Source organism: Hippopotamus amphibius, chromosome X, assembly GCF_030028045.1.
Source record: "Hippopotamus amphibius kiboko isolate mHipAmp2 chromosome X, mHipAmp2.hap2, whole genome shotgun sequence".
Lineage (NCBI taxonomy): Eukaryota > Metazoa > Chordata > Mammalia > Artiodactyla > Hippopotamidae > Hippopotamus > Hippopotamus amphibius.
Window position 1 is genome coordinate 2,634,715 of NC_080203.1, and position 22,323 is coordinate 2,657,037.

The window sequence follows — 22,323 nt, forward strand, 5'->3', positions numbered from 1 at the left end:
ATGCAAACTGGCCAACAGTCTGTTTTTTCCTATATTTATTTACAAGGGTTTCTTCCCCCCCCCCCCCCAAAGTGATTTTTTTCCCTTCTGGTCATTTTCAAAAACCTTTTATTTTGAAATGATTATACACTCACACACAGTTGCAATCCTGATCATCTTTGTGGGGTTTTTTTGGCCACGCAGCTTGCAGCGTCTTAGTTCCCCCACCAGGGATTGAACCCAGGCCCCGGTGCTGAGTCCTAACCACTGGACCACCAGGGAATTCCCAGTCCTGATCATCTTTGAATCTTCTCTTCTTGCTGGATCATTCTTGTGGTTCTACCTTCTTTTCTCTCTCCTTTTTTAAAAAAGTTATTCCTAAGTATTGTATTCTTTTCAATGCGATTGTTTTCTTCCTCCCTCCCTCCCTTTCTTTCTCTGGCTACGTCAGGTCTTAGTTGCAGCACACAGGATCTTTGTTGTAGCATGCAGGCTCAGTAGTTGCAGCAAGAGGGCTCTCTAGTTGTGGCATGTGGGCTTAGTTGCCCCACAGCACGTGGGGATCTTAGTTCCCCGAAGAGGGATCGAATCCACATCCCCTACATTGGAAGGCTTATTCTTAACCACTGGACCTGCAGGCAAGTCCCCCCATCTTCTTTCCCACATGTATAGTGTTTTCCATGTTGTCTGACCCTGTCAACCTCAGAAGGTCCCAAAGGTTTCAACCTGTTGTTTCTGCTGACGTAAGCACAGTGCTTCATTTCCTTCTATGTTTGGTGATCTTTATGAGGTCTTTTTGGTTGATCTTAATCTATGGACAAACTGGAGACCTAAACCAAGCTTGATGTTCTCTAGAGAGGATTTGCTTTCCCTTCTGCCAGGAGTGCCACCACCCTGGATCCACCTTTGCTCCCACCCAGAGTCCCAAACTCAATCAAGGTGCCCCCTTCCCACCTCCCACCATAGCATGTGTTGCTCATGGCAGCTCACTGGGAACTTCAGAGACCTCCTCCATCTTGGGAACCAGCCTGGGGAGGACTGAATTGCTACTTGCTTTTCCCTACCTTGCGAGTTTCGGGTTTTGAAGCAAGTCCATTAACCTCGCTCTGCATCTTTTGCTGAATGAGATTAATCCCTACTTTTGCAAGCTTATATGGGGATTACAGACAACGACGGAAGTCTTAAGTGACTGGTACACGCTGAGAGCCCCTCTGATCAAGTGCTTTTTTTATTTTTATAAATTATTTTTTATTGGCTGATGTTGGCTTTTGTTGCTGCACACTGGCTTTCTCTAGTTGCAGAGAGCGGGCGCTACTCTTCATTGTGGTGTGCAGGCTCCTGATTTTGGTGGCCTCTCTTGTTGTGGAGCACGGGCTCTAGGCACATGGGCTTCAGTAATCATGGCAAATGGGCTCAATAGTTGTGGCTCACAGGCTCTAGAGCACAGGCTCAATAGCTGTGGCACACGGACTTAGTTGCTCCACGGCATATGGTATCTTCCTGGGGCAGGGATTGAACCCATGTCCCCTGCATTGGCAGGTGGATTCTTAACCACTGTGCCACCTAAGAAGTCCTGGTCAAGTGCTCTTGATGTGCCCAGAGCTCTAAGGGTCCAGCCTTCCCATCCAGAGGGTCACCTCCCACTCCCACCCCTACAGAGAGCCTAGAGGTAAAAGAGCACAACACAGATGCTTTAATGTTTATAAAACATGAAAACCCAGGCCCCAAGGGACTCAAGTGATGCCGGGGAGGCAGAAAGGACAGGGAAGTCAGTGGGCCACAGCATGAGGGTGAGGGGCCGGATTTTGGGCCCTCACTGCAGGCTCCATTTGGCTGGGCTCCACTTCTGGAAAAGGGCAGCTCTTCTACCTGCAGCCCGGGGCTGGGCCCTGCCCGAGGCTCCCACGCCTCTGGGGAGCATGGGCAGGAGGAAGACATGGCTGATGGCCATCCCTGAGGAAGTGGTGAGCAGCTCCTGGATCAGGGCAGGCGGGTGGAAGCCAGGCCTGGCCACCCACCCTCCTTCAACTACCCTCTCTCCAGTCCCCAGCCCTGAGAGAGAACACCTTGAATGTAAGAAAGAAGGAGGCCCCTGCCTAAATGTCTTCCTCCCTGCATGGCCAAGTGGGAGGAGCAGATGAGACCCTTCTTTCAACTGAAGAACCATAGAGGAGCTGGAATGCTCACCAACTAGGAGAGGGCACCCGTTAAGGGTTATGAACAAATCTATCTAAAAAACCGTATCTGAGCTCAAAGCATCAGTCCATCCCCCAGCCCAGCTCTGTGCAGGGCGAGAACCCAAAGGTGGCACTGATAGCCTGGCAGCTGGGGCTCGGGTCCCAGAGCTGCCTCTGTCCCAGGCCTTGCCGCCCCTCCCCACCCCCACCCCAGTCCAAGCGGAAGCCAGGGCAGGGTCTAGGCGGGGTGGTGCCTATCTCCCGGCCTGCAGGTGGTTGTGGAGCTGCTCCGCCTGGCTCTTCAGACACTGGAATTCCTCCTGGATGAAGTCTGTCAGGGCTTTGCGCATCTCCACCTGAGGGGAAGGACTGGGGCTGGCCTGCAGCCCTCAGGGAGCTTCGCCCAGGATCCCTGGGAGGCCAAGGGCACTGGGATGGGCTAGGACAGCTCTGGCACTGCCTGGGGGAGAAACTCACAGCTGACTTGTTCTCTGCCCGGAGCCGCTCAAGTACGGGTAGGGCACTGAAGGGCTTCCCGATCAGCACGGTGATTTTCTGTGGGGAGACCAGGCACCAATGGGTGACAGGAGCAGGGGAGTGCCCACAGCCCCAGCACCCTGGGGAGCCAGGAGCCAAGTCCTGTCCTTAACTCGCTGAGTACTCCCTCGGGTCCACTCTCCCTCTTTAAAATGAAGTGGTTGGGCTCAGAGACATCCAAGAGCCATCCCAGTCCTGGGGTCCATGCCCTCGTCATCCTGTCCTGTCCTGTCCCAATCCCAAGGCCTGCCCCCACCCCAGCCTTGGTGCCAGGAAGCCCCTCTCTCTGCTTCACTCTGTTCCCCCTGCTGCAGCCTTAAGCTCAGACCCTCCTGAATCTGGCCTCAGTGGTGCTGAGTGGGAGTCATGGGGCAGATGGCAGACAGACAGACAAGGTCAGCAGCCCTACCCACCTGTCCAAAACGGGGGAAGTAGGGCGGGCTGTTAGGAAGGACGTCGTTCATTCCTGCAGCACAGCAGACAGATGGCCAGGAAGCTGGCGTGGGGTGGAGCAGGGCAGCCTGGGCACTCCCTCCCTGTCACCCAGAGGAGACCCACCCCCCAAAACCACCTAGTGAAGCCCCTCTCCCTGGGCTGCAGCCTTGGCCCGAGAGGGAGGCTCACCGACATGCCACAGTGGCAGAATGACAGGATTGAGATGACATTCGGCGATCAGGCGTCCAATTCCTGCCCCGGGGAGAGGCAGAAATGTTCACATGAGCAGCTTCAGTGCCAGCCTACGACCCAGGCCACTCCTGCCCTCCCCTCAGTTAAAAGCAGCTACCCTGGCATTTCTCCAAAGAAGACATACAGATGGCCAAGAGGCACATGAAAAGCTGCTCAACATCACTAATTCTGAGAGAAATGCAAATCAAAACGACAATGAGGTATCACCTCACACCGGTGAGAATGGGTATCATCAGAAAATCTACAAACAGTAAATGCTGGAGAGGGTGTGGAGAAAAGGGAATGCTCTTGCACTGTTGGTGGGAATGTAAATTGATACAGCCACTATGGAGAAGAGTATGGAGGTTCCTTGAAAAACTGAAAATAGAGTTACCATATGACCCAGCAATCCCACTCCTGGGCATATACCCAGAGAACACCATCATTCAAAAAGACACATGCACCCCAATGTTCATTGCAGCACTATTTACAATAGCCAGGACATGGAAGCAACCTAAATGCCCATCAACAGATGAGTGGATAAAGATGATGTGGCACATATATACAATGGACTATTACTCAGCCATAAAAAGGAATGAAACTGGGACATTTGTAGAGACATGGATGGACCTAGAGACTGTCATACAGAGTGAAAGTGAGTCAGAAAGAGAAAATCAAATATCGTATATTAACACATATATGTGGACTATAGAAAAATGGTACAAATCAACCGGTTTGCAAGGCAGAAATAGAGACACAGATGTAGAGAACAAACATATGGACACCAAGTGGGGAAAGCGGGGAGGGTTGCAGGGGATGAATTGGGAGACTGTATCTCAATAAAAGTTCTAAAAAAAAAAAGATGTAATGGGGAAAAACAAGAATAAAATACATGAATAAGTGAAAAGAAAAAAAAAAAGCAGCTGCCCTGGGCCAGTCCCTCTGTGAGGCCAGCCCTTGTTTCAGCACCTGTCCCCTTCCTGCTGCCACCAACACGCTCATGTGCCCCACCTGCCACAGTCCAACCCAGCCGGAGAGGGCCCACGGCTCTTACCCCACTTGAAGCGCAGGAACTCAGAGCTCATGTTTACTTTCCCTGTTGAGAGAGGACTGAGGTGAGGGCTGGGGGCTGCCCAGGGGGGCGGGGGGGGGGCAGTCCCACCCATATTCTTGAGAGGGTTGTGAGCCTGCCAGCCCCACTGACCTTCTGGGAAGATGTGCACCCAGTCCCCATGGTTGAGCTTCTCCAAAATGAAATCCATTCCCTTCTGGTAGACGCCATCTCCTGCAGAGAGACAGTCCCTCCCTTCAGTCTCCATCCTCCAGGGCCCCTCCTCCGCCCTCCCTGGGTACGGAACAGCAGCTCCTCATCCCCCAGCGTGTGGTCCACACGAACACCTTCCAAGGCCAGTCCCTCTCAGACCTGCTCAGCCCTGGCTACACCGTGGCCCTTATTGTCCTTTGTTCAATATCCTTTAAACCTCTAAGTTCCTGTGATGTGCAAGGAAGCATCATTGTTTCAAAGTGTCTCCAACTGAAATTCTGAACTTGGCCATTCCTCCACTGACCTACGACCCCACCTTCTACCTGTCAGTCCCAGCACAGCCACACCCACTGAGCGACTTCGGCCATGGTCAGGCACCTGCAGTACGTGCCCTCGCGGATCCCCCATCAACTTACTGTCCTCCCTGCCCCACCTGCACCCCCGCCTCCCCGACTGGGCTCTTGGAGCCTTAGGAGGAGCCAGCCCTGGGCCAGCCGACCATCTGCTGCCCCTGGCCCACAGGAAGCTGCCGAAGCAAACCAAGTCTGCCTGTGATTTCCAGCCTTGCTTGGGCCCCAGATTCTGGACAGCAACCCTTTCCCTGGGGTCTCTGCTAGGCCAGTTCCCATAGCCACTCCTCACAGGCCTCCTAGCCCTGTCGGAGCCCTCAGCCTCTGCTGTCCCTCCCTCCCACTGGCCCCTTCCTCGAAGGGCTCCCCCTGCAAACTAGACTCTCCCTGAGCGAGGTCCCTCGGGAACGGGAGAACATTGGACGGAACACAGTGTCCATGAGTTGGGGAAAACTCAAACCTGCCACACGGAAAACAGCGGGGTTGAGCCATGGCCGATGCTAGCAACACTCACCCTGGAGAGGCCATAAGACCACGACGCCGGACCCAGGTGGCCCAGCCGTCAGCAACAACACAGACACAAATGCCTAATGCCATGTGCTGGCTCTCAACTTGGAGTCATGTGGGGACGCTCTGTACCCACACACAGTAAGAGACTCACTCGTCAACCTTGTCCGTAGAGAGGAAGACAGATAGACAGACACCAGGACTATTTGGGCCAACACACTAAGAAACAGACTTTCAACCTGTTTTCTGTAAGGCTGAGGCTTTGGAAGGTTCTAGATAGGGATCCAGGAGTCTCAACCCAACCCACATGGGAACCGGGCCCAGCAGCTCCCTCAGGGGCTGGAGCTGGGGAGCTATCACCCACTGCAGTTTCTCAGGGCCTTGTGCGCAGGAGCAGCACATTCCCTACTTGAGATCACGTTAGCCAGTAGAGGTAGGCTGCACGGGTGCAGCCTCCTGCCCTACAAAAACCCACTGGTGCAACCAAGCCACCCAGCTTGGAATCAAAATTTAAAAATACCATGCTTTGAAACTGCCCTGCTGGCGCAGTGGTTAAGAATCTGCCTGTCAATGCGGGAGACACGGGTTTGATCTCTGCTCTAGGATGATCCCACATTTTGGGGAGCAACTAAGCCCATGCACCACAACTACTGAGCCTGCGCTCTAGAGCCCGCAAACCACAGCTACTGAAGCCCACGCGCCTAGAGCCTGTGCTCCGCAACAAGAGAAGCTACGGCAATGAGGAGCCCGCGCACCACAACGAAGAGCTGCCCCCACTCTCCGCAACTAGAGAAAGCCCGCGCACAGTAACGAAGATCCAATGCAGGGGCTTCCTAGGTGGTGCAGTGGTTGAGAATCCGCCTGCCAATGCAGGGGACACGGGTTCGATCCCTGCTCCAGGAAGACCCCACATGCCTCAGAGCAACTAAGCCCGTGTGCCACAACTATTGAGCCTGCGCTTTAGAGCCCGTGAGCAACTATTGAGCCCATGTGCTGCAACTACTGAAGCCCACACCCCTAGAGCCTGTGCTCCGCAACAAGAGAAGCCACGGCAATGAGGAGCCGGCGCACCACAATGAAGAGTCGCCCCCACTCACCACAACAAAAGAAAGCCCGTGTACAGCAAAAAAGACCCAACACAGCCAATAAAATAAGTTAATTAATTAATTAATTAATTAATTTTAAAAAAAGATCCAATGCAGCCAATAAATGAAAACCGAAATAAATTTTTTTAAAAGAACTGTTAAATCCTTAAAAGAAAATAAAAATAAAAATACCATGGTTTGGGAGCAACACTTCATAATGTTTAACTTTTGCAAATGCTATTTCTACTCGTGTAGCTTGTGCAAGATCATTTTGACACTTCACGTCATATCACAAGGTCTATGCTTGGGGGGAAAGGGGAATTTCCTGGAACACAGAAGCAAAGTATGCCTTTGCTTCAATATGTGTTGTTAGATCTTTGCTGCACATCAAATGTATTGGAGAAACAGCTTGTCCCTGCCTACTTTCTCTCACTGGAAGGTGCTTAGGATTAAGATTTCAGTTTCTGCTTTTATTGTGCAATAAAACTTAGATGCGGGTCAAAAAGAAGAATGAGACTAGACATGGACGTGGAAGGCGTCTGAGGTTGCAGAAAGGAGGAACTGAGGCTCAGGGATGGGGTACACGAGCAGCGTCGCCATCTCTCAGAGCAGTGCATGATAAACAACGCCACGGTCACTTGCCATGACACTGTAGCCTCTGCTTATGTTTTACAAAAATGAAGTCGCCTCCAAAAGCAGCCAAAAGAGAAAGTGTTCCAGGTGGCTCTCTCTAGGGAGTAAGTAGGTCTCTGGATCTGGAGGAGTGGGCACCGCAGCTTTTCATTAAATACCTTTGTTTATTATTTGAGCTTACTTTATTGGATTTTACCACGTTTTACTTCCACCTACTGGAAACAAGAAGCTTTCCTCTGACCTCTAACTCCCTTTGGTTACTTCCTCCTCACAGCCCAACCTCTGGGAGGAGTGGCCACCCTTGCTGTCCACCCCCCACCCTGCCCCGTAGCTCCTGTGGCTGTCAGTCCTGGGAAATGGCTTCTCCAGGGCCAGTGGAGGCCTCCGCAATACCGAGGGGCCCTTTCCTTCCCCTCTGGCCACTGCTCCCTGCTGCCTCGGTGGCTTGTGTCTCCTTCTGTGCTCTGACGCACTGTCCTGGGGCCCTGCTCTCTCCACGCTCTCCCCCTCTACGATCTCACGTCTATGTTTGTGACTGTTTGCAGCTGAGTTCCTGGTATCTTTATTCCAAACTGTTCTTTTGAGTTCCAGAACCACGCATCCCACTGTCTCTGGACCGCTCCCCTGCTCAGGTGACAGGCTCCTCTCAACCCCCATGCTGCTAGTCCCATCCTTCCAGTGGCTCGTTGTCACCAGACATCACCTAGTGTCATCTTTGACTTTTCTTTTCCTTGCCCCCTCCTACACCCAATCTGTCAACAAGTCCTGTCAACCCCACCTCCAGAGCATACCCCAAAGCCGTCCAGCCTCTGCTCTCCATGGTGACCCCCCGAGGCCCAGCTACAATCCTCGGCTGCCAGAATGACTGCGGCAGACTCTAACCAGGCTCCCTGCCTCCACTCAAGCCCGCTCCTGTCCTCCAGGCACACTGCAGCCGGGGGCTCTCTCTCTAAGCACACACGAAAGCATGTCACTACCCTGATGAGAAAGCGGAACCCAAATTCTTAACGTGATTATGCCAGAACCTTCACATTCAGCCTGCAACCTACAATTTTCTGCCTTTACCACATATCCCTCCAGTGTCTGCTACTTGCTTCCTGTGTCTAGAATGCCTTTCCTTTCATACGCTGCCTGGAAAGATCTTACTTCCAGAGGAAAAAGCAACCTGGATTTGAATCCTGGCTTTGCCACCTCTTGCCCTGTGACCTTGGGCCAGCATCTTTATCCCTCTGAGCTCCTTTATCTGGAGAAGGGGGATCAAAATGGCCCCTACCTCCTGAAGTTCTCGCGAGGTGCTGAGTAATCACTCGACATCACACCCTTCGCCCCACAGCCTGTTTGTTCTCCCAAACTCGCAGCCTCCAGCACATGCCACTGCCATCACAGACTGATGACACCATACTGCCATCAGTGAGTCTCTTAGCAACGGCCTCAAAAGAAGGAAGCGTGGATAATGCCTCCTTGACTTCTAACACCACAGTCAGGGGCACACAATCCTCAGGCAGTCGCAGGGAATCGAGTGCTCTCCAAGAAGCCATTACTCATGCCTCCAGGGGCCGCTGCCACCCCTCCTGCCACGCGATGGAGCTGGGCCTCACGCGAGTGAGGCAGCACCCGTGGCTCCGCTTGCTCCCAGGCGGCCTGTTCCACCGGGGTCCCTCTACTCCCAGGGCTGCCAAGCCAGAGGCACTGGCCACCAGTCTCTGTACCCCAAGTGAGGCCAGAGAAGCCCCCAGAAGCACCTCCCTTCACCCAGCGGCCCAGCAGCCCCTCCCAGAGGAGCAGCTCACCTCGGCACACGGGCACGCACTTGCCCAAGCTGAAGAAGTGGGAGTGCAGCTCCTTGGTGAAGCAGATGTCTGCAGCCGCGGGGGTCCTGGAGAGGGGACAGATGCAGTCACCCCTGCACCCTGCTTCTCTGCCCTCCCCCCCGGCATGATGCCTGACACCGTCAGCAATGCAGAACGGACGCACTGGAGGGCCTGTGGGGCCCCACCCCATGCCCTGCCTGGACTGTTGGAGGCCGCCTCCTCGGCAGAGCAGGAGGGGAAATCTGGGCAGAGACGGGTGAGGCCTACCAGGCCCACCGTGAGGGGCCCACCCCTCCTCACCAACGCATCAACTTCAGGTTCCAGATGTGGCGGAGTTTCAGGATCCCTGGAGAAGGAGAGGAAAGGCGTCAAGCCCCAACTTACCTTGTACCTGGGGGGCGCCTATTTCTGTCACGCTGTTTCAGGGAATGAAGAACATGGACAGCAGCACTACCATTGCCCTATGGTCCAAAGTGGCATCTTCCAGACCCTTGGGCCAGACCCTCAAGTTCCCCCTGGCTCCTCCATTTCTTCCACCCCCTATATCTTATTAGTCACCACATCTGATCTGCCTACCTCCCCAATATATTCTGGTGCTGCCTATTCTTCTACCTATTCCTCCACTGTCACAGCCATCATCCTGGTCCAGGCTACTGGATGGCTCTAAAGCCTCCTTCCACCTTCCTGGTCTCCTAGGATCTGCCTGTGGCACCCTACAGGCCACGCTCTGTGCAGCGGCAAGGGTGACCTCTGAAAGGCTCTAATTTGACCACATGGCTCCCCACGAGCTCTACCTCCTAGTCTATCCTCCTGCGTTCAGCAGTGGGAGCCCTGAGCACCCTCGTACCCAGCCATCTGGGTTACTGGAGCCAAGCAACTCCCTGTGAAGTCAGCAGAGCAGGAAATTCTAGGTAAGGAAGCGAGCTCCCAAATGAGGCTGGTCAAAGGCTACAAACCTAGCCGAGAGCAGACCTGTAACCAGGACACAGGTCTTCCAGCCCCTAGCCCAGAGCTTCCTTGACAGGACACCCTGTGGTCCTCAGAGTTGTTCTCAAGACTCTTTGGAACCTTGACAGTTTAGAGAATGGAGGGTCTCTCAGGCCTGATGCATCGGAGTAAAGGAGCTGTCAGACCTTGCACTGTGGCCATTCCCTCCAAATTTCTGAGACCCTCTCCAAATCCCATTCCCTAGGAGGATACTGAAGGGGCCACAAATCAAACTTTCATCCCTGGGGCAGGACACTCCAGAAACAGGAGTGCCAGGGGTATCCAAAGAGCCCCATGAGGAGTTAGTTTGGTCTGCTAGTCTTTGGCCCTGTCCCAGGTTCCTTCCTTGCCTCCCCGAGCCCAGCACACTGGCCCGCGTACCCCAGAGATGAGGGTCATCCATGCAGGATTGGTGATTGGAGACCGTGATGAGGGGTGTGGCTGGGCCTCGGTTCTCAATGAGCTCGTAGAGCACCTCCTTGTTGTGGACGGTGAGGTTGTTCATGAACTCTGGGGGGAGAGGGGGAGGGTCGGGATCTTGGCCTCCTTTCCCGGGAGCCCAGGGCTTCCCCTGGCCAAGCCAGCCCCGCCAATGCCCCCAACCCCGAACCCCAACTCTGGCTGGGCGTGGAGACCCGTGGCCGACTCTGCCTCGGCTTTGGGCCCACTCACTGGTCCAGAAGCAGCTGTAGGTGCCCACCAGGCCCATGACGACGCTGCTGGCCAGGGTCCAGGTGAGCGGCGGCACCGCAGGGAACGGCCATTTCACGTGTAAGGGCATCTCCCCCCCGACCGAGCTTCCCCCACCGCCCCCGGCGGCCCGGCGCTCCCCCTGCCCCGGGGCAGCCTGTGGGGCCGCTTCAGGTCTGCGCCCTCAACCGCTCGGGAGCCGGGTCCCTGACAGGCCCGCGCCACAGACGGGCGCCGCGGCTCGGCGCGACAGGGGACTCGACCAAGGCCACCTAGCGGGTCAGGCCAGAACCGGGCCCGGCCCCGCTCTCTCGCCACACACTAGCCGCCCCGGAGCCAAGAGATGAGGAACGAACTGAGGAGCCAGCGCGGATGCCGGCGGTAGCCGCGAGCCCCGCGCACCCACCGGAAAGCGAGTCTGCGACGGGGCTGGGCTCTACCGTCGTCTGTCGCAAAACGCGCTCGGGCTGCTTGACGGCAGCGGGGGCGTGCCCACGAGCTGCGTGGCCCCGCCCCGGCCCGGCCCCGCCCCGGCCCCGCCCCGCCCCAGTGCAGTTGAGGTTCGAGGCCACCAGCCGGCAGCTCGTGCGTTTTGTCTCATTAGTTAGTCCCCGAAAAGGTCTCCGCGAGTAACATAGGCTGCACAGCATGATTACCTGACACCACTGAAGGTCCGGCTGGCGGAACACTTTAGTTTTTTCCCTCCTTTGTTTTCATTCATTTCATATAACATGGAATTAACCATTTTATAATATTTCATAGCATTTTATATTATATATATTATTTTATGTATGTAACATATGTAATGTTATATGTTGTATATATTACATTATATAATTTTGCATAATTACCTACATACAATTTTATGTAATTACCATATTACAGAATTGTACTATGTGAATGTATGCAATATAATGTAACATGTGATGTAATATGTAATATATAACAGCATATAACATACAATAGGAAACACTATATATGTGTATTACAGTATTTTATATCCTTTAGTACATCCGCAGTGTTGACAACCACTACCTCTAACTAGTTCCAAACATGTTCATCACCTGGAAAAGAAAGCCCTGTATTCGTTAAGCAGTCTGTTTTTTATTTTTAAAGCAAAGCATAATTTTATTGATTAAAAAAAAATTTGGGAGGACTTTCCTGGTGGCGCAGTGCTTACGAATCCGCCTGACAATGCAGGGGACACGGTTTGGAGCCCTGGTCCAGGAAGATCCCACGTGCCGCAGAGCAACTAAGCCCGCGAGCCACAACTACTGAGCCCACGTGCCACAACTACTGAAGCCTGTACGCCTAGAGCCTGTGCGCCAAAACAAGATAAGCCACCGCAATGAGAAGCCCACGCACTGCAACGGAAGAGTAGACCCTGCTTGTTGCAACTAGAGAAAGCCTATGCACAGCAGCCAAAAAACAAATACATAAATTTATTTAAAAAAATTTTTTTCCACGGGAATTTCCTGGCGGTCCAGTGGTTAGGACTCAGTGCTCTCACTACCGACGGCGCGGGTTCAATCCCTGGTTGGGGAACTAAGATCCCGCAAGCAGCGGAAAAGAAAAATTCCCAACCTTCTGCTCATCACTACCCCCAATCCATTAGCGCGCAGGTCCTGCCAAAGGGGACATTGCCCCGAAGACCAAACTACAACCATCCAGTAAGCACCCATCTCCCGCTCATAGACACCGCCGAGTCCCCCACTTGTCCCAGCAGCGACAGTGCAGGATCCCCACGGGGCACTGAGCTGCCAGATCTCTAAACTCTCGGGTACAGTTTTTCAGTCCGCCCTCGGCTTCCACCACCATGGTCAGTTGCTGCGCCGTCTGTCGCTCGCTTTGGGTATTCAGAGCACTCAGGAGTGCGCAGCCACACCGGGCCCGGCCCGAGGACTTGAAGAGGAGGCTTTGTCCTCGGTGGTGCCCAGGCTCACCGCGGGGCTTCCTTCTTCGGGCATGCGCTCCAGCTCTAGCGTCTTCCCCACCCGATCCGGACCTGGACGGGGGCTGAGAGCCGGGCCTGGGAGAGCGCAGAACAGGGTTTGCACTCGGGTGGCAGCAGCTCCTCGCCGCGCGCCTTTGGCACAGGCAAAACTCTTACTCACAGCCTGGTCATCTGCTCAAACCCTCCCCCGCCTTCGCCTCAGCCAGCGCCGGGTCCCATGCCGGCGGGGAAAGCGGGGTCCGGTGGGAAAGTGGGCGGTCAGGTCCGCGGTTCCCAGGCCAGGCGCCCGCTCTCCCTGCGGCCGCCGGGGCGGAGCCAGAGCTGGGCCCGCCCACCAGGAAGGGTGGGGCGGCCGAACCGGCCCGGACGGGTGGGGCGAGTTGAAAGTCTCTTCCTCTTTTTTCGTCTCCGGTCTCGGCTCAGGCAGGCGCTGTGATTCCGTGGGGAGTCGCGATCCGCTCACAGCACAGGAAGGTGGTGAGGAGACCACCCAGTCTGCGCAGGTATGGGAGCCCTCTGGCCAGAGGGAAGGAGGAAGTTGCCCCCAGCCTGTGAGGGAAGGCGAGAGGGGAAGGGAATCCCAGGGCTGGGGCTAAGGGCTGGTGTTGGGAGCCCGGACCGGCTTTGGGCTGAGGCCAGGAACTTTCTAGTTCTTCTTGTCCGCCCTCCTGGGAGCCCCTGGCCCCAGAGCCTCCAAGCCTGCCCTTGCCAGCCCAGAGCTGCCTAATGGCCTACATACATCCCAGAATAGGCACCAGGGAATGGGACCCAAACTAGCATGAATGACAGAGCAGGTGGCTAGGGAGAAACAGGCATGGAGTCCAAGCAGGCAGAAAGTGAAACCAAGGGGGAAGGTGACAAGGTGACAGAGAAAAACAGGCAGACAGAAGTAGAGGGACTTACGTCGCTGTATGAGGATGACACCAACAGGGAGTTGAGCGAAGGCCTGCGCCCAAAAGAGAGGTCAAAGCCTGGGAGCCTGAGAAAGATAATCTGAGAAAGACACCCAGGAAGAGGGGGGTTCCAGCTGATAAGATGAACAAGTAGGGCTTACCAGTGGTGGCGGGGACGTGGGAGAGGGGCCCCATCACACACTGTGGTGATTTGGTGTATCCGAGATCACTTTAAATGCATACGCCCTGAATCCAGCAATTATACTGCTGGGAGTTTGTCTTAAAGGTAATGTCTGCCAAGTGGGAAGACAGAGATGCACGAAGATGGTCCTTCTAATTGCTACTGGTGGTGAAAAGTTGTAATCAACTCTAAGGTTGAACCCTTGTGCACTGCTGGTGGGAATGTAAGATGGGGCAGCCACTGTGGAAAATAGTATGGCAGTTCCTCCAAAAAATTAAATATAGGATCACCATATGATCCAGCAATTTCATTTCTGGGTATCTAACCAAAAGGATTGAAAGCAGGAACTTGAATAGATATTTGTACACTCGTTTTCACAGCAGCACTATGGACAGTAGCCAAAAAGTGGAAGCAACCCAGTGTCCATGGATAGGTGAATAGACGAAAAAAATGTGGTCCATCCATACAGTGGAATGAATTTAGAATCTAAATTTAAATTTTAAATTTTAGAATTTAAAAGCAAGGGCGTTCTGACACCTGCTACAACATGGATGAAACAAGGACATTATGGTCAATGAAATCAAACAGTTGCAGACAGATCCTGTATGACTCCACTTGTATGAGGTGCCTAGAGTAGTCAGATTCCTAGAGACAGAAAGTAGGATGGTGGGGGGAGCACAGGTTGGGGGAGAGGAGGGGGATTAGTATCTAATGGGGACAGAGTTTCAGTTTGGAAGATGAAGAAGTTCCGGGGATGGATGGTGGGGATGGTGGCACAACAGTGTAAAGGTGCTTCATGCCACTGAACTGGACACTTAAAAATGTTTAAGATGGTAAACTTGATGCTGTGTGTATTTGACCACAATTAAAAAGGACAAGATTGAACCATGCATGCTGATGTCGGAAGGTGTCCACAAGGAAGAAAGGCAGGAAATGTGTGACGCTGGCAGCTCTGGGAGGCTGGTGCTAGGCAGCCACTTTCTCTGTCACATATTACCATGTCCTTCTGGAACTAGAACTGAGCCCAACTGGGACCTGAACCTGGGGCAACCTGGATTCCTCTGGAGGGTTCCAGAAGCCCATACTTAGCCATGCACTGCTCCTGCTCCTCCTCCTGGCCAGTGGGGCTGAGACCTTCCGCATCTGTGCTTTCAACGCCCAGCGGCTGACACTCAACAAGGTGGCCAGGGAGCCTGTGCTGGACACCTTAGTACGGGTAGGTTCATCACTGCAGGGAAGCTGTGCCCCTAAGGACCATGACCCAAAGCCCCTAGCCCTACCTGACCAGGGACATGTGCTGGAGAAGAGCAGACATCAGGAGACATGGTGTGGAGACGTGCAGCACCTTCCTTTCCTGTCGTTGGCCTCAGTCTCCTCCTCTGTAAAATGGGTGCAGTGTTGGTGGAGATTGTATTCAATCTTCTCCCAGGTCTTTTCTAGCCTTGCTGCTCTCTTTGGGCTGCAGCCAGCGTGTCATGACACTCTTGGCCATATCGGTGCCAGGTCCCAGGGATACCACCCCTCTCCCAGGGCAGCTGGCACTGAGTGGGGATGGCCTTCCTGGTGTCCTGCAGATCCTGGCTCGCTGTGACATCACGGTGCTGCAGGAGGTGGTGGACTCTACTGGCAGTGCCATCCCCCTCCTGCTTCGAGAACTCAATCGGTGAGGAAGGCTCTGTGGGTCTAACCTGGGGGGCCCCCAAAGCCTTAGGGCCGCTGACCCCAGGTTCCCCTTTCCTGGCAGATTTGATGACTCCGGGCCCTACAGCTCCCTGAGCAGCCTCCTGCTGGGGCGCGGCACGTACAAGGAGAAGTACGTGTACATCTACCGGTGAGTGCAGACAGTGACCGATGAGGGGCCAGGCAGTTGGCCTGGTGCAAGGTGGCACAGTAGCCCCAAAAGTGGCCCTCACCTTCACCTAGCACTTGTTCTCCTCAGTGGTTTTACCCTGGGATCTTCCTGTCCTCTACCCCAGACAGCTTCAGTGCCCATGTGTCCCTCCAGCAGGTGGCCTTCCTTCTCCAGTCACAGATGTGAGGCCCCCTGCCTCTCTCCTGCAGAAGCCGTGGGGGCTCAGGGCGAGGCTGACCCCCTCTTTGCTAGTGACTGGTTGCAGCTTCTGGGAAGAGGCTCACCAGGGGCCTGTCACAGGTCCTGGGAAGAGCCAGTTTCCAGAAACAGCCCTAAGTCCCTGGGAGGACAGCCTGGGGGTTGGGATCGAGAGGGCAAGGGTGGCAGTCAGGGAAAGAGACATGTCCCTCTATATAGATGAAAATATATAATGTCGAGAATTCACTCCAAAATGACAGGGGAACAGAGACACGCCCATACAGCAGCACCGCTCATAATGTCTCAAAGTAGAAACGATCCCATTGTCCGTCAGCTGATGAACAGATACAGTGGAATATCATTCAGCCTAAGAAGGAAGGAAGTCTGAGCCGGGCTGCAGCCTGGATGAACCTAGGACACATGTGCTAAGGGAAAGAACCAGACACAGAAGACTAGGTATTATTTGATTCCATTCACAAGAAATGTCCAGCAGAGGTGAATTTAGAGAGACAGAAAATAGATCAGGGGCTTCCAGAGGCAGAGGGGGAGGGGAACAGGAACTGCTCAGGGGAGAGGTTTCTTTGGGGTGATGAGAACATTCTAAAATTGATTGTGGTGATGGTTGCACGACCTTGTGAGTGTACTGAATCCACTGAATTGTGAATTTTAAACAGGTGAGTTTTATGATGTGTGAATTATATCTCAATCTAGAAGAAGTTCTAGAAAGAAAGGCTAGGAAGGCTGTGCTTACATGAAATGGAGCTGCTGGTGGAGGGCCCTCTCCCTGAGTGCCAGGTCTGACGTGAGCACTCGCAAACCAAAACCAGTGACATGGGGCCACTGCTTCTTGCCCCTGGTCCACCAGGTCACACAAGACGCAGGTCCTGGATTCCTACGTGTACGATGATCAGGATGACCTCTTTGCCCGGGAGCCCTTTGTGTGCCGGTTCTCTTTGCCCAGCAAGGGTAGGAGAGGAAGAAGGGTGGCCCTGCTATGAGGGGGCAGGAAGGGGAGTCTGGCGGGTTCTGTGGGGGGCTTGGGGGGTACTGGGCAGAGCAGGGCCAGGAGTGGCTGGGAGCCCTCTGTCCCTGGGGCCTTGCAGTTCTTCCCAGCCTGGTGCTGGTCCCACTGCACACCACTCCGAAGGCTGTAGAGGCGGAGCTGAACGCCCTGTACGATGTATTTCTGGATGCCTCCCAGCGCTGGCAGAGCGAGGTAGGGCTGGGCCAACTGTATGGGAGGGAGGGGGACAGGACAGCCAGGTGACCAGGCTCGACTGCTGCCTCCCTCTCCAGGATGTGATCTTGCTTGGGGACTTCAATGCAGACTGTGCTTCGCTGGCCAAAAAGTACCTGGACGACCTGGTCCTTCGGACGCAGGCTGGCTTCCACTGGGCCATCGCTGACGGCGTGGACACCACGGTGCGGGCCAGTACCCACTGCACCTACGACCGCATAGTGCTACACGGGGAGCGCCTCCAGAGCCTGCTGGCAGGCGCAGCCGCCTTCGACTTCCCCTGGAGCTTCGGGCTCACTGAGGAGGAGGTAAAGGGGTGAGGCAGGAACGGGCTCACAGGCAAGTCCCTCGGCCCTGAGACTGATGCCTCGTCCCGCTGCCCGTCCCCAGGCCCTCAACATCAGCGACCACTACCCCGTGGAGGTGGAGCTGAGCCGGGCCGTGCACAGGGTCCAGCCCCTCAGCCTGGCCACTCTGTTGCTGTCACTGCTGCTGCTGCTGCCACTCCTGTCCCCCCAGCTGGGCCTGGTGGCCTGAAGCCACCGTGTACAGGCTGCCTACAGATGTGAGGACTATGCGGTCTTCCGGACTCAACCCCCCCGCCCCCCCTTCCACCCTGCCCTGGTGCCACTCCTCCATGTGCCTTTGCTTTGGTTCGTGTTCTTTGGTTGGGCCTGTGCTTGGCATTAGAATGTGGAAGAGGAAGGCAGGGGCCCTGCAGCTGGACGTGTGCCACTCTCCGCCCAAGTAGTGTCAGGAGTAAGGACAAAAAGCGGGCTCCAGGGCTGGGGGAGGGGATGAAAGGGCTCAGCAGGTGATCTTGGCTAAAGTGCAGGGCTCAGGAAAGGGAATCACAACAGATCAAAAGATTTTATTATTGTATGACAAGACCACACACACTGAGAACAGAGAGCTAGATTGCAGGGATATTACGTGTGTGTAGCAGACATGCCAAAGGCTCATCTTTATCTACACAGGATGTATATGAACCAACAATATCAAGACCCCAGTAGAGACATCCCTGGTGGTCCAGTGGTTAAGAATCTGCCTTCTGGAAAAAAAAAAAAAAGAGTCCACCTTCTAATGCAGGGGACATGGGTTTGATCCCTGGTCAGGGAACTAAGATCCCACATGCTATGGGGCACCTAAGCCCACAAGCCCAGGTGCCACAACTCAGACCCAACACGGCCAAAGATAAACATTAAAAAAAAAAGACCCCAGTAGATAGAACACACACACTAACTAGTACACAGGAAATATTTAAGCTCATTATAACCCAACTAGCTGCCCTGACACCTCTGGTCAAGTCCATGTTCAGAACCACCATGCAATCTGGCCCCCACCACCCAGGATGCTGTCAGGCACTGCCTGGAGCAGGCTGTTACCAAGGCTACAGGTGCACACAAATCTACAGAAACCAGCTATGTGACCATAATAGCTACTGTGTGAATGTGTGGCTCTCCAGGAAAAGGGGCTACAAATAGGATATCCAGCAAAAGTTAACAATGACCCCATTCAGCATGTTATCACAGAACCTTCCTGCCCCAGCTCCATTTCCCAGAAAACAGAGCTCATTAAAAACAGCCAGCAGGACATCAGAGCTGTTTAAGTGCAATTTATCTTTTTATGATTTAGAAGCATCTACTTGAGCTAAAAAGGTAGTTTTAAACTTTAGAAACAGCAGTTACCAAGGATTACAAAATGCCAGGGGCCTCTCAGGGGCTGAGGGTCTGCGTGCTACATGCAGTCACAGCCAGACTGAGGCCAGGCTCTGCAGCTACCGTGCTGGGCTCTGGAGCCAAATCCGTTTAGGGTCCTCTTCTGGGCTCACAACCTCAGGCCATCCCACCTAGCGGAGATGTGGGACTCAGCTCTTGCAGCAGGGTGGCCCTGGCAGTCAGCCACCAGGCAGCACACCAAGATCCCCTGGGCCAAGGAGGGCACTGCACACTGTGTGCCCAAACATGTCTTGTGCCCAAGGCCCTGTTTCAGCCATAGGAGGTTGATGTCAGGAGTGGTGGCAAGAGCCCTGAGAATGAGGCCCTATAAGGGGTGGTGGGTTAGGCTTCGGATGGGGGAGGGGGTGGCACAAGGAGACTCCACTCTGTAGGAAGGGAATCATGTTTAGGCCCAGGACAAACGTTCTAACTGAATGACCCCAGTCTCCTGGTGAAAATAAAATACAGCTAGGACCATGTTCCTTCCTCCCCATTTCCAACAGTGTTCCTGTTCTGGTCTGAGACCCTTGGGAAAGAGCTTTCACAGCAGCCTGAGGTCCTTTTCCATGGCCCAGGGTGGGTGCTTTACTAAGGAAGTGCTCCCTGTACATCCAGGGTGACTTGTGAACCTAATGCCTGGTATCTGGGTGAGTCCAAGACCACATCATAACTGAGCAAAGGCTGCTGGTCCTGGTGCTGGGCTTATTACCTCACTGGCCCTGCTAAGTGCCAACTGGCCAGCTTAGCTGTCAGCCATTTTCTGAAGAAAGGGACAGCAACTCTAGGGCTCCTCACCCCCCCCCCCCCCCCCAAGAATCCAGATGACAAGGACAGATGGACAGAAAAGGAGCATTTATTCATGGGCACAAGTAAGGAGGGGACAGCACCAAAGGCTCTCACGAGTGCAGGACCCGCCATTTGTCCAGGGGGCCACGATTAGGGATGTATTTGACCCCACAGCCATCCGGGATGAGCCGCTTTTCTGCCACCATGTTTTCAAATTCATCCGCGTTAAACTTAGTAAATCCCCACTTCTTGGAGATGTGGATCTAGAGAGATGAAAACAGTTAACTGAGTCAGGACAGCCTGGGGACAGGAGCTGGGAACGGTGAGACCTAGGCTGCAGCACTCCTTACCTTCTGGCGGCCAGGGAACTTGAATTTGGCCCTGCGGAGGGCCTCAATCACATGTTCCTTATTCTGCAGCTTGGTGCGGATGGACATTATGACTTGGCCAATGTGGACCCTGGCCACTGTGCCCTGGGGCTTTCCGAAGGCACCACGCATACCTGTCTGGAGCCTAGATTGGGGACAGCATGCCAGTCATTAATGTCCCTGGAAAAGGGCTGTCTCCACGGTCCCTTAGGGCAACCTGTACAGGCAACAGGCTGCATACACTACCGAGGACACTGCTGTTTGCAGCCACTGCACACTGGGCCCCCATGGGGAAAAGAGCACAGTCGGCTTAACTGGCTGCAAGGAACACAGAGAACCCCAAAACAGACGAGCTAGAGTCCCTGCACAGTGCCATTTGGCTCATCTGAAAGCCTTCCAACCTGTGACCACCCCAGCAACCTGCCCGGTTGCAGGTTATGTCGTTAGGCTGCAAGAGGACCTACTCCCGCAGAAGCACCTCCCTCTACCTGTTGCCCAGAGCCATAAAGCCTTTTTGTGTTTGTCTCTGGGACTCTGGGTTGTTCAGTGTCCACATAAGTCCACTTGCTAGCCCTTTGGCCTGGCTTTGCTACAGGTGGTTGAATCTTTGTGGGGCCACCTCTGCCCTGGCTGATGAAAAACATCAAGCCCAACCTAGAGGCTTTAAGATATTGGAAAACATCTGAAAAGGCCAGGAGACTCAGGAGCCAGCTCACCTGTCAGCTCCAGCACAGGACAACATCTTGTTGATGCGGATGACGTGGAAGGGGTGGAGCCGCACTCGGATGTGAAAACCATCTTTGCCACAGCTTTTTACCATGTACTTGTTGGCACAAATACGGGCAGCCTCCAGGGCTATGGGGGTGGGGGAAGGGAGAACAGGCAGCAGACTGAGACAAAATGGCAGAGAAGCATTTCCCACGTTCTCTGGGAACATCTGTATTGGTTGGATGACTTCAGTAAAGAGGCTCCTGATTGGTGTTTGTGATTAATAACCTGATAATTCCAGTGCAGTGAGTTCTAGGCCTGGCTGGGAGAGCACACACCAGGGACCAGGAATGATTAACAAGGAAACCTGCCTCACCTTCAGAGGAGAGCTGCTCATACTCATCTGACACCATGTGTCCACAGAGGGGGAACTCATCCACTTTTGCCTTCTTCCGCCCCAAGTCAAAGATGCGGATCTTAGCATCTGAAAAAAACTTCTGTTTAGTGCGTGGGTGTGCCATAAGCAACTGGGTCAATGCAGCCAAACCAGCTTGGGAGCTTTCCAACTACTTACCAGGGACACCTCGGCAGAAGCGAGACTTTGGGTACGGCTTGTTCTTACAATACCTGTAACTGCGGGGGTGGGGGGAACCCAGGTTAGCAGGGGTTCACAAATGAACTCCACAATAGACACCTCCTGTGCTTTCTCAATTTACGACCAAAGAGGGGTTGGGAAAGGGAGAGATAACGCACATCAATCTCTAAGCTTATTCTCCATTCCTGGAAATTGGAGCTAAAGCAAAATGTGGGCAGAAGTTAGGTCACCCATGCTAGGAGCTTATAAAAGAAAAAAAATACCATTCTCCACCCCCTGTTTTTTTTTAAACTTCCTATAAAGCTAACATTCTGAAACGGACTTCCTCAGTTTAAATACCGCATAAAAGTAGCACAGTTCATGACAACCACCTAAAGACCTTTGCGCACGTGGCATTAAGTCAGCTTCCAAGCCACGTGAAGGTCTCCAGGCGCCCCCTGCAGGGCACGCAAGGGGGCTGAACCCGCTTTTCCGGGACGGCCCTTGGCGTCCAAGGAGCCCACACCACACGTCGCTTGAAAAACAGACGCGGATAGCACACAAAGGCCCCGAGAAGGCATCGAGCCTAATTTAGGCAGCGAACTTTCAGATCAGAGGGCAGGATGCAAGGCGGACGTCGCTCGTAGCCCTAAACTAGGGCCAACATATGCAGACCTGGGCCAACCAGCCACTCCAACATAAACGGGGAAGGGATAAATACTGGCGTTAATTTATAAAAACAAATGGTATAAAAAAAACCTAAGCCGACCTGGGAGATCTTGGGCAATATGCGGATTCCGTTCCCAGAACAGGAAAGCCGCACTAGAGGGACCCCACCCCACGGTTGCTTTTAGCAGCCAAATGCCGTTCTCCCTCCCTTTTCCCAACACCGAAACAGCACGGACTAAGCACTCACCACCGGGCGGGGCGGCGGCCCATGGCGACACCAGGATCTTCACTGGCTGCAACGAAACAGACAAAGTCGGAAGAGCAGTCGAAGACAGGCCTCAATCTAGGGAAGGAAAAATGGCAAGGGTACCGCACTAACCGGAACCTGCGACGACTCACCGCGCCGAAGGGAAAGAGGCGCTCCCACGCCTGCGCATGCCTTATATAGGCGGTCTAATCTTCACGCGTAGGAACCATAGAGTCCGGGAGATGGCGGGTA

At 54.0% G+C, this 22,323-nt stretch overlaps 3 protein-coding genes and 1 non-coding gene across 7 annotated transcripts; 1 reads left to right on the forward strand and 3 right to left on the reverse strand.

Annotated features, from left to right (window-relative positions):
• Window positions 1-1,193: 1,193 nt before the first annotated feature.
• On the reverse strand, window positions 1,194-11,098 carry TAFAZZIN (tafazzin, phospholipid-lysophospholipid transacylase). 3 transcript variants are annotated; one of them, XM_057717880.1, is made up of 10 exons: window positions 10,669-11,098; window positions 10,378-10,506; window positions 9,310-9,355; window positions 8,989-9,074; window positions 4,564-4,644; window positions 4,414-4,455; window positions 3,318-3,380; window positions 3,107-3,159; window positions 2,634-2,711; window positions 1,194-2,512 (listed from the first exon to the last, which is right to left on the reverse strand). In XM_057717880.1, exons 1-10 carry the CDS (start codon window positions 10,775-10,777, stop codon window positions 2,411-2,413), a joined length of 789 nt encoding a protein of 262 aa, XP_057573863.1. In that variant the 5' UTR covers window positions 10,778-11,098; the 3' UTR covers window positions 1,194-2,410. The 3 variants fall into 3 exon arrangements, with proteins under 3 accessions (XP_057573863.1, XP_057573860.1, XP_057573861.1); XM_057717877.1 differs by having other exon boundaries at window positions 1,194-2,711; window positions 10,669-11,082; XM_057717878.1 differs by lacking the exon at window positions 3,318-3,380 and having other exon boundaries at window positions 1,194-2,711; window positions 10,669-11,082.
• Window positions 11,099-14,753: 3,655 nt separating this feature from the next.
• On the forward strand, window positions 14,754-19,519 carry DNASE1L1 (deoxyribonuclease 1 like 1; the record flags this gene model as incomplete). Its single annotated transcript, XM_057718896.1, has 7 exons — window positions 14,754-14,930; window positions 15,289-15,377; window positions 15,459-15,545; window positions 16,630-16,730; window positions 16,868-16,980; window positions 17,061-17,309; window positions 17,392-19,519. Coding segments are annotated over 7 exons (963 nt in total), but the record flags the coding sequence as incomplete, so codon positions are not given.
• Window positions 19,520-19,556: 37 nt separating this feature from the next.
• Window positions 19,557-22,275, reverse strand: RPL10 (ribosomal protein L10). Of its 2 annotated transcripts, none has more exons than XM_057717881.1 (7): window positions 22,204-22,275; window positions 22,072-22,117; window positions 21,156-21,214; window positions 20,958-21,065; window positions 20,590-20,728; window positions 19,856-20,018; window positions 19,557-19,768 (listed from the first exon to the last, which is right to left on the reverse strand). In XM_057717881.1, the coding sequence occupies exons 2-7, from the start codon at window positions 22,092-22,094 to the stop codon at window positions 19,616-19,618; spliced, it is 645 nt and encodes a 214-aa protein (XP_057573864.1). In that variant the 5' UTR covers window positions 22,095-22,117; window positions 22,204-22,275; the 3' UTR covers window positions 19,557-19,615. The 2 variants fall into 2 exon arrangements, with proteins under 2 accessions (XP_057573864.1, XP_057573865.1); XM_057717882.1 differs by having other exon boundaries at window positions 20,958-21,078; window positions 22,204-22,256.
• LOC130842757 (small nucleolar RNA SNORA70) lies at window positions 20,063-20,197 on the reverse strand. The gene has a single exon (XR_009050551.1). It is a non-coding gene; the product is annotated as a small nucleolar RNA SNORA70 (small nucleolar RNA).
• Window positions 22,276-22,323: the final 48 nt, after the last annotated feature.

Coding starts and splice junctions, on each gene's coding strand:
- TAFAZZIN (XM_057717877.1), bottom strand. CDS start 10,777: ATGCCCTTACACGTGAAATGGCCGTTCCCTGCGGTGCCGCCGCTCACC. Junction 9,356..10,377: donor GGATGACCCTCATCTCTGGG/GTACGCGGGCCA, acceptor CTCCTTCTCCAG/GGATCCTGAAACTCCGCCAC. Junction 4,456..4,563: donor GGTGCACATCTTCCCAGAAG/GTCAGTGGGGCT, acceptor CTCTCTCAACAG/GGAAAGTAAACATGAGCTCT.
- RPL10 (XM_057717881.1), bottom strand. CDS start 22,094: ATGGGCCGCCGCCCCGCCCGGTG. Junction 21,215..22,071: donor GGCCGCCGCCCCGCCCGGTG/GTGAGTGCTTAG, acceptor CCACCCCCGCAG/TTACAGGTATTGTAAGAACA. Junction 21,066..21,155: donor CTTCTGCCGAGGTGTCCCTG/GTAAGTAGTTGG, acceptor AGTTTTTTTCAG/ATGCTAAGATCCGCATCTTT.